Here is an 11,187-nt window from a genome sequence, read left to right on the forward strand (position 1 = left end):
CCAATGGCCACCGTATAGTTGAAAATCAATGCTAACCTCGGCTCGGATGCGGACAGAGGTACTCCTGTTACCCTTTAGAGAGTAGTTACTCGAGAAATAACAACGAATAATGCAATATGGAGCATACTATCCAGAGAGCTTGGAAAATCGCTTGGAAAATCATTTTGGAAGCATGGAGCCAGGAAAAAAAGCTTGGAAAAAAATCTAGCAGTTGTAGTTGTCCGATTACCCTACGCTGGAAATCTCCGGGGAAAAAAACTACGGATTTTTATTCCATAGAATGAGCTGCTAAGTAAGAGAACAAGCGTCAACGCTACGTTTTCGTATCATCGCTCTAGTCTTTTCTTTTTTCTCTTCTTGTTTTCTTCTCTACTCTCATTTTTTTCCCATTTCTTTCTGCCTTCCTTATCTGCCTTAACGAAACTCACTTGTTTAATCTCCGAACGAACCTACCAATTCCAACTTCGAGCTTCGAATTTTTCTCCAAATTTCCCTTCTATTCTCGGATTTTTCTTCTATTCTCGGCAAGAAACTGGCACTGGAGCCCATCACAGGCACACACACGTCGCACTCATTCTTCGACCAACCACTTTTTCCCACTTCTGACTGCCAAGTTTACGGTAGTTCGGAGAGCGGGGCCGTCCGTCCGTCCGTCCGTGACATGACATTCCAGCCGCTGTCTACCATACCTCAAAACACACACTATTTCGTCGACAGCACGCACAACTGCTGCTTTTCGTAGATTTTTGTAGACGTTAACGAATTCTCTATAACGTAACTACAGTCATTCGGTTTTGGGAAGAACATTTGTTGTTGTTTTTTTCTGCTTGGGAGATTGATTTTTCGGGGAACGATCGATCAATTGGGATCGTTTCTTTTTTGGATTTTTCACTGAAAACTCTGGGCTCAGCTTCGAGCTCTTTATAGGATACGGGAAAAAAATTTCTTTAATGTTTTAGACGTCTTATTACGGTAAAGTTATAGTCCTACCAAAAATCCTAATGCTGCGAAATCACGATTCTTGTTTCCACACTCCAGAAGTACTGTTTTTCTCCCGAAACCATTCAAAACTTTCTCAAAGTTTCTCAATTTTCCTTTCGTTTCCTCCATTTTTTTCCAAAAAATGTAGTTTTTCTACAGAATGTGGATTTCGTTCTTAAAAAGAAAGTTATTCCAGAAAACCAGGTAATATGGAAGAGAATTGTGGATTTTTTTTTTCTTGTTGCAGCATTTTTCATCCTCTCCTCTTCTTTCCTTACCAGAATTTTTATTTTTTTCGCTACATTTCTATGCAGAATCTCGTTGTTTCCATTCTTACCGATTCCCAAGTTTTCTTAATGAGAATTTTTTTGAAATTCTGCTGCAAAAAAAAAGAAATTTGCCGAGGCTAGGTATCTAAAATCGCACAAATCACTTCGAATCCCGTTCTACCCTTCTTAATGAGTATTTTTTGGATATTTCTGGAGAAAAAAAAGAAATTCGCCGAAGGGTGTCCGTAGCCAATCGCACGAAGAACTTCGATCCCTTTCCCGTCCAAATGTTGCGTTTCTCGTGCGGCGACGTTACGCTACGATTTTTTCTCTTAAACAAACATTTGTTCCGACTAGAGGTCGTGCCTCGTACAGTCGTCGTCGATCCACGGATGATTTACTGCCCCGTGGTCGATTATGCGCAATTAGTGCTCTCTACCCGCTCGCTCGCTCTCTCCCTGTCCCTCTCTGTGGCCAGTCGTGTGCGCGTCTGGCGACGTCGATTTTTCACGACGTCCACCAACCGTCGATTCATCAGTGAATAGAGTCCGTGTGTGGGGCGAATGAGTGAGGAGGAGCAAGCGCGACTCACGCATCTCACGAAGGTCTCGATGAGACCCCCATCGACCGTTGGGTGGATGACCTTCGACGGATGGTGGAGTTTGGATCAAGGCCAGCAGCAGCATGGAAACACTCCACAAAAAAACAAAGATTGATAAAGTTGCTCAGAGTAATTTCTTCGGATCTTCAACGCTTTCGTGGTGGCCGCTTTTTTTTCTGTCACGGCTATAAATCAACGCTTAACATCGACGATGACTGTTGCAGAGTTCCGCACAATAAATCTTAACAAATGGAAGAAAAAATAAAAAGAAACAACGACTCAATCAACGGGGAAAAATGATACTAAGCGCAACGCAACGAGCAATGAACGTATTTTACGCTGTTTTCGTTGCTGAACGACAACTGCATAAATTCTCCTCTTCTCCCAAACAAAAATATTAGGTTTAAGGAACATGAGAACTTCAAAAGAAAAAAAAGCAAGCTATGGTCATAATCCTTTAATTTTCGTGGAACTGGCTCTAAAAACAGAATGCCGACCTCATTACTTTAAAATCCATTCACATCTCGTTCTTGTTCATTAAAGTATGAATTCCCAAAGGCATCAATTTACCAGTATAGTAATTTATATGTATAAATTATTAAAATTTACTTGAAACGTAAAACCTGAACTTAAAACCACCTAATTGACAGAGAATGAGGGTCGAGAAACTGGCAGACATACAGTAGCCTGAAGAAAGAGGTGATTACCTCGAAGTTCTCGCTTTAACTACCAATTACCTTGTCAGAATTAGCAGTAACAATTGTCATTGTTTTCTCTGTCACTACATACAGTAACCATGTAAGTAAACATCGTTCTCTACCTTATTTCCTTTTAATTCCTCTGTATTCATTAAAATTTTCTCCATACCATTGGCGAACACATACTTTCACAGTCAAATGTCAATGTCTTCTTTCTTTTTCTTCTCCCCTTCCTACTTTTTCTTCACTCCTTCTTTCTGTTTCTTCTCTTTTTCTCTCTCATTCGTCTCTCAGTACCATTTACCGATTCCTTACACTAATTTGAAAAGCTCTACACCCGTCTGACAATACCAGCCATCCAGAAACTTTTTGAATTGTCTGAATTTTTAGAAGTTCCGGATCTTTATTGGTAGATTTCTCCTTATCCACCAAATATTTAATTTTTTCCGACTTTTTTCTGTACTAGATACTCTTCTATTATATATTTTACTTCCACTTTCTACATTTATATTCGGAAAAAAGTTATTTTTTGTGCTCCTCTATTCGAAAAAGTTATTTTTTGTGCTTATTTGCTTGGCGATCGGCGTTTTTTTTTTGTTGTATTTCTCCGTCTCCTACCGGTCCCCTCGGAAGTTTCCACAATATTTATTAAATTTCTTGGATGTCCTTGAAAAAATGGGTGCAGTTTTAATTAGATTTCCCGGCTGTTCTTGAAAAAAATAAGTGCCCCTACTAGATATTTCACCACTTGATATGTACAAATACCTCCAAGAAGTCATTTTCAAAACATTCCCTCATATTTTTCGATCTATCAGTGTTTTTTCACTCTTCTTCCCCTTGTTCTCTTTCGTTCTTCTCTTTCTTTCTTCTCTTTCTTTCTTCTCTTATTCTTTTTTCTCTCAACGTTCGCTTCCCAGCATTGTACCTCGGAAAGTCGTAAGTCGATGTACCTCATTGTCGACTCACATGGCATCATTTTTTGTCAATTTATACCATTTTGACATCTTGACAATTAATTAATTTGACAATTTTGTCCTTGTTTTCGTGGTAAAAACTCATAAATGGTCCGGTTATCGATGAAATATCACGAGAACAAATACAGTACTCCCAGTGCTCGCGATTTTCCACCATTATTTCCTGGTATTTGTTTATTTTCATTTAATTTCAATGCGGTTACGGTAGCTCATGACAGTTTTCTGGTATTTCGTAAAGTTCTGCTGATTTTTTTCTATGGGCTGGGAGACAGTTGCTTGATCGGGACGTCGTGCTCGTCTTCTGGCTACTTTCTGGACGTAACGAATATGAAAAACACGGATATATGTACGAAGAGAAGCCAGTTTTTATGTGCGCTTCAACAGCGACGGCGGCGGCGGGTGGCGGTGTTATCGGAGAAAGTCAGCATAATGATGGAGTTGGATGTCCATAACGCTGCCGCCACCTAGTGCTGGATTCTCCTAGGCAACTTCTCATTAAATACAGCTCCAACTGAACCAGGATGTGCTCTTATAAAAATGCTAGACATTTTTATTCCTTTTCTCATTTTAATTTTTATTTAATTTTCATTTTTATTTTTTCCGTAAGAATATTCCTTTCTTTTCCTCCAAACTCTGGATAGAAAAGGTGACTGGAAGACATTGTGAACCAGTTTTCTTTCTTTTTCCCACACTTCTATCTTCATACATTCTTTTCGTTTCGTTTTGTGCAAAATTCGCAATTTTATCGTTCCTCGAGGTTGAAGTGCATCAATCACCGTCGTCGAAGGTGGTCTATATTAGTCAAAATCCACTAAAAACCTCAACCATTATGGATCATACTTCTTCGCTTAAGTGATTTGCGCAAAAAATCACAAACCTACCGCTCCATGATCTTACGGGATTCGTCGTCGATGAGAAGGAACACAGAGTTCTTTTGAAATAGAGATCAATTCAACTCCTCCTTTTGATTTCGGGAAGATTCCTCTCTTCCTCTACATATACCGTTGGAAAACTTGTTCTCATAGATTCTTCCTACAGAAGTGTGGTACATCCAGTTTCCATCCCGGACACGCTAGCGAGAAATCAAAGTATTTCATCTTATTTAGAATAGAACTATGTGAAAATATGTAGGCTTTCCAGAGATTTGACAGTTCCAAAAAATTGTCACGATGATTTAAATTTAATTTTTAATAATTTGATTTTTGAGTGGCGTCGTCCACATCCGTTTAAAATAACTTTCCTACGCTGTAAAAGATCGTCTGATGTGGGCGAACTGATCTGTTCTTTGATTCCTTATGGATAAGTTTTCGTTCTGGATCCTTTGGCATTTTATTTCGGTCATCACTGATTAGTTTTCGTTCACAAATGAACCTTTGTTGTGGATTTTGTTCTCAAAAATCAAGGATAGTTCATCTTTATTTTGAAATTATTAAGTTCTTGAATTAAAAACAATCAAGTAAATCTTTTGAACAAATAAATAACAAATAAACTTTTACAATTACTGTTCTTTTATGGACACGAACTCCGTTGCTAGGAACTTTTTCCTTACGCTACAGCTGGACGCATTCTGATAAATCGGGAGCTTTCTGATCTTGCCTACTTTTAGAATTATTGTTCCTTTACGGACGATACCTGTCGTTATGATGTCCTCGATTTTTTTTATGCGAATATCTATCTTAGGCGACATTTCCCATGCTCATTAATCATTTCTGAAATCTTATCAACTCTCATTGTCGGCCTCTTTCATCATTAAACATCTGCACAACACCCTAATACACGCTAATTTGTGCACTTCCCTATTCATCACCGCCGTCCCACGCCGTTGATCGCCTCACATAAATATGGCCGCTGTCGACTTCCAGTCAACGCTACAGTATCCGTGGTACGATTGGTTCTCGCCGCCCCCACCTCGCCCTTCCATTGGTCGGACACGCCTCCCGGAGGTGTGGCCGTGCGCAGCACCGCTGTCAGACGGCCGCTTCAGCAGTGTGATTTATTACCGCCACCGTGGCAGCTGATTTACGCACCGCCGCCGCCGCCGCACGACAACGAACCGCGGAAAATGAGCTGCGCGGAATCTTACGGACCGTACTACGATTGGACACCGCAAGCCGCTCCATACGCTCCGTATCCGAGATGTGAGCAGCCGAGGTAGGTGGATGGTTTCCTTCCATAAGTAGTCATTCATGCCTGTAGTGTTGCTTTTTAATCTCTATTTCTGGAAAAAAAATCCTAATGACATTTCTATTTCCGCAATTTCATTCGAAAGCAACTTTTCCTTGATTATTCATCCCCAGAAAGCTTCTCTTGAGCGGAATTCAATGCAATTTTTCGTCCCGAAATTCGAAAGTTCCATTTTTTCGTTCAGAAATATAAATCCACCCACAACAACGGGTTCACACGTTTACGGGAACGTTCCACCACCATCCACCAGTGAGCTGTGGACCGCCGCTGCACCATTTCAACATCAACAAGCCGCTGTGGCAAACACCTATAAATGGATGCACACGAAACGATCACACAAACCAGCCGGTAAGATTTTCCCACCCGTACCAGTTAGAGAACAGTTTTTCATTTATTCATTCGATTATTTTAACGTGCATACATTCATTTTTGAATGTTTTTCTTTTTCGGAATCGAATAACAACAAATCATTGTTCTTTTAATTCCCTCTAATGATCCCATCGCTCAGAAAGATAAATGGTTTCGCTTTGGAACTTGTGGCTAGATTCTTGACGTTTCCGGATATTTCCACATCTTTCTTTAGCCTGGCTAGGATTGGAAAATTCTGGAATTTCTTTCATTTGAGTGCAGAAAATCTTGTGACCGTAACCTATAGAAATTACTCTTCACTTTTAGACACTGTAACTACTTTTAGCCTTACGGATGCTCCATACATTTTTGCTCCACTTTTCTCACCAAAGTCACCGAGCCACTAGATTGCCGCTATAGCCTCAAGTACCATACAAATACCCGCAAAACCCGTTCAAATCCTTCTCGTCGCCTTTCCTTTTTTCGACGCGATCCGCATCTTCATTCGGTTTAGCCTAAGGTCAATTGCGGTAATTCCGTCTTTGACACACAGTAAGGCACCGCCACTGACATCGGATCATTACGTGAATCCTTCCCTATCAGTGCCGCGCGGCGATGGTCGCCGCCGCCGACGAGGCACACATCCACTGTTTTTCCCGTCATCAATAGTGACATTTGACACTTTCTCATTTGTGTTGGCCTTAATGAGCGAACAATTCATTGAAACTTTACAGTATATCGTAAAAAAATAATAGATGGATGGTGTACAGTTCGAATGGTATGATTGGTGTCATGATCACCTTTAGTGGGAATATGTGTTAGGATTCAATAAAGAGAAACATTCTACGATCGATACATATTGGAAAGAAATATTCCATAAATTATATTATAGTCGTAATCAGTGGATCATTCCCTGGAATTACTGTGAATCCTGGAACGAATTACGACAAATTCCTGTCGAAAACATTGATTTCCTCCAGATAATCTATTCAAAATTTGTTGCAACAGCATTTTTTTTCAGTAGCAACATGTTTTTCTCCGAAATTAGGGAAGATTTTGTTTGTCAAAGTTATAAATATTCGAATTTTTGCTGTTCACATGTTAATGAAATTATTTAAAATATTCCTTATAACTCAGAAGTGAGTTTTTTTCTCAACTCCAAAACTTTCAATTCCTTTGTTCAACGAAATTTCTGGTTGGCCCATTCACTAAATTTTATTCAGATCCAATATTTTAAATGTGTTCAACATATGAGAACAGTATGGATGCGTGAAATTCTAATGAAAAAATCTTTTTCAAAATATTTTTCAGGTCTTCTATCAAATACTTCTGTAGCAAAACAGTCCAGCTCGGGAAAAATTACATTTAAAGTAATTAGAAGATTCAAATAACCTACGTCTCTCACTATTCCTCTTCAGAAACAAAAAATTCCCAAAAACAGCGAGTTTCCTTTTTTGTCTCTCCCGTTAAGCAACACATTTTGCTGATTTTTACGACTTTTTCGTCTTGTCTTATACAGCTACAGAAATTAACGGGTGATGAATACATTGATGGAAATATTCCTTTAAAAAAATTCAAATGACAAAGAGACTCGTTGCACTGAAAAATTTATCCTGGCTCTACTTATCGGTATTTTTTTGTCGCTTTAGACTTTATTCAAACGTAAACGTAGCTTATTAACATCAAGTTCATTAACAGCAGTTCACATCAACCTATTCCCATGATCCACATTTATTTTCTGGAGAAATTTATTCTCTTTTTTTGAAATTTTTACTCAAGAATTGAACGATTATGCTAGATTTGTTCAATCCGTCCACAAAAGTTGGTATTTACGTTCCTTGTGGCTTCTTTAAGAAAAGGTCCTTACGCCTTTGATTTTCGATCTCCGGATAACCACGAGTTCAACAAAAATCCTCAGTTATTCAGAAATTATTTAAATTTCAAAAAAAGCGAAAAGTATGTTATTTTGAATGCTTTTTTTTACAAAAGCTACGCATTACAATTTTTAGGAACTTCTACCGAGTAAATTGGCGACAAATACCTTACAAAATCCATTTCGTTGCAATTTATACCTCAGCAATGAGGAGAAAACTCAAACAACTCTTTTAAAAACATAAGTTCCCATGAAAAGAAGAGAACAATTCCGTCAAACGACCATACGTGCATCGCCATCGCCCTCATCTAAGCCTCAAAATCCTCAACCGTATGCAAATTTCCGTCGATTTCATGTGATTTTTCTCGTGCTCCAACTCGAACTGGTCGCTGCTGCCGTTGGCGCAATCCGTCTTTTCGACGCCATGACGCTTTCGCTGACAGTTGTGTGATGTTGAGAAGATTCATGCGTTTTCTTCTCCAAATGTTCGTTCGGTTCGAAAAATCAGCATACTAATGTCGTATTATTGATGTACGACATACGGTTACGAACCCCAGGATAGGCGGGTCGGCTCTCAATCATCCTCTCTCTCTCTCTGTCCCTTTTCTCTCCTTTCCCATTCCCTCTCTTTATTAGGTCCAATTTCAAACATTTAAACAGTTTATACTTTTAGAATCGTATCGATTTTTTTTGGAATATACAATTTGTCGAGTATGTATGTACGCGTATGTGTGTATGTGTGTGTGTATGTGTGTGCGACGTGTGGAAGAGATGTCATGTGATAATCGGGAGGCGCTGGCGATGTCAATCAACTCCCGGCCAGCATACGGTAGATCGCTCGTGCGTTTACACCACCACCACCCTCCCGTCCCGTCCCTGCCTACACCTCTGTCGCGCCCGTCTCTGTTTGAACTCGTTTCGTCCGTGCGTTTTCGGCCGACAACTCGCGGTATTGATTTATTGATTTTTAGTGCCAAAACGAAAAGTGGTCGATGAGAACGGGACGAATAGAACAAACTTCAGCACACATCAATTGACTGAGCTTGAAAAAGAGTTCCACACGGCCAAATATGTGAATCGAGCGAGGCGGACGGAAATCGCACAAAACCTGAAATTAAACGAAGCACAGGTATTCGATCGATATCGATTTTGGCGAGGATTTCTTGCCTTTTTTCCTCGATCGATACGTACGTTTATTCAGGTGAAAATATGGTTCCAAAATCGGCGAATGAAAGAGAAAAAACGAGAGAAAGAAAAAGCATTTCTCGCCAGGAATGTGATGCCGTGGGATAACTCACCGCCATCGGATGACGTGAAATTGTCATTACTGTAGATCCATGCGGACGGACCACCCGTCTATCGCATCTATCGTCGATCGAATCGATTATCGATTGGTTCAACTTCACAAATAACTATGAATATATGTGTAAAATTGCGTGTGTCTGTTGTTATGCTCTACAGTTGTGTATGCACTGCGTGCGTGACTGTAGATCAGAAATTAGGCTCATCGCACCACGGGTTTCCCTTTCGTCTGCTATCCTGCGTCTCTTCATTCGCGGCCTCTCTTACTAGTATCACACGCGTCGCGCGTCACACTCTGCGTCTCTGGCCCCTCTCCCCGTACTCTACCCCTCTGAATCTGGTTCTTTACGTCGCGTCACCAGTGCGGACGTGGGTGTGCGTTCTGGTTTTTAACGGTACTGTAGCCGGGGTTTACGCGTACGCGTACGGACGACGTATCGCATCAGAACAAACCACACACACACGTCATTACCGTAACCTCGAACAACTCTAGACATCGCTTCGCAAATTCTTCTCTTAATCGCATCGGCCTCGCTCGTTTTTTTTTTCATCCTTGTCACTTCCGATTACGCCTATCGTTACCGCATTCGCATATGCCCATATATGTATGAATTGAACGCGGTGCGTTTTCTTAAAGAACGGGCTACCGTATCGTTGTCATTGTTGTCACCGCTTGTACCACTAGGATTCCGTCGATTTTTATTAATTTTTTCTCCGATTGTTAAATTCCCGCTCAATGCGACTTCTCTTCAAGTGTACAGATATGTAAGAATAATGAGTGAATAAAGGTTAACATATTTGGTGGAAATGTCGAAGGATGCAGAGGAATTCGGGAAAGAGGAGGATGCGGACGGAGAGAAGAGTTTTTTGATCGTTATCCTCGCATCGTAACTTTGATAAACAAAAAAGCGCTTTCTCGACAAATATCAATACATATACTTTGTGTGGAAATACTCCTCAAAAAAAATATATGTTGGAGTCCACGTAAAAAAACGTAAAGTAAAAAAACGTAAAAATTCTCGTATGCATAGGTGCGGAAAAAAATGCAGTACACGACTGACTGCCTGAGGATTTGCCCGTAAAAAAATAACTGGAAAAGCGCCACGATTTTTCGTTGCTATTTCTCGTGAATCTTCCAGAACCAAAAAGGACGTTGGAAAAAATAAAACCAGGCTTTCAACCGTGTGGTTAATTTTCACGGATTTCTTTTGCACATAAATATTAATTAGCCCATTGTTTGGATAAATTAGTAGCTCTGAAATATTTAGGTTTTACATTTCTTCGGAACATTCTTGTGATCTATTATAGAGGAGTTTCAGACTTTTCTTACATAGTTTTGCTGACATTAAATGTGACGACTCACTAATATGGTAATAATAAACAAATAAATAAACAATAGAAAAGTCGACTACCTTCAAGAATTATAGAATTTTAGTGATAACTATTCCGCTATGAAATATGTAGGTAGGTATTTTTCAAATTACTGTAATTACACCACTGAGATTTCTCTTAGTGGTTAGCCTCAATGTTGACCTCATCAAGTTTTACGATTAGAGCACATTTTTGGAAGAGGGAGAAGAAATTACTTGTCTAGGATTATTTCTCCTACGATAAACAGATTAGTACTGATCGTATATAGATCCTTATGTGTTCTAATCTTTTTATAGCATAATTAAAGCTATAAGGAAAAACTACGCGGCTGAAGAAAATTTCAAAATTTCACAATTTTTCAACTCCTAAATGAAAAACATTCTTTAAAAAGTTTAAAGTTTTTCGTTCGTTGATTTTTTATAAGAAAATTTTTTTAAATTTTTTTTATCAATCCTTATTCATCCACAAAACTACTAGGATTTCTGCTGAAATGCTGAATGAGAAAAGCTCAAAAACCACGAATTGCAACTGTACGAGTTGATCCGCCCGCGGGCAGCTGACCTTCTCAGCTGAAATGGCTGATCGC

General features: G+C 39.5%; 1 protein-coding gene across 1 annotated transcript; it reads left to right on the forward strand.

Moving 5' to 3' along the window:
- Positions 1 to 5,585: 5,585 nt before the first annotated feature.
- Positions 5,586 to 9,261, forward strand: RB195_012259 (uncharacterized protein; the record flags this gene model as incomplete). Its single annotated transcript, XM_064194033.1, has 4 exons — positions 5,586 to 5,674; positions 5,892 to 6,055; positions 8,900 to 9,057; positions 9,130 to 9,261. 4 exons carry the CDS (start codon positions 5,586 to 5,588, stop codon positions 9,259 to 9,261), a joined length of 543 nt encoding a protein of 180 aa, XP_064051616.1.
- Between the last annotated feature and the right edge of the window lie 1,926 nt (positions 9,262 to 11,187).

The sequence above is a fragment of the Necator americanus genome, chromosome III, assembly GCF_031761385.1.
Source record: "Necator americanus strain Aroian chromosome III, whole genome shotgun sequence".
In the NCBI taxonomy this organism is placed as follows: Eukaryota; Metazoa; Nematoda; class Chromadorea; order Rhabditida; family Ancylostomatidae; genus Necator; species Necator americanus.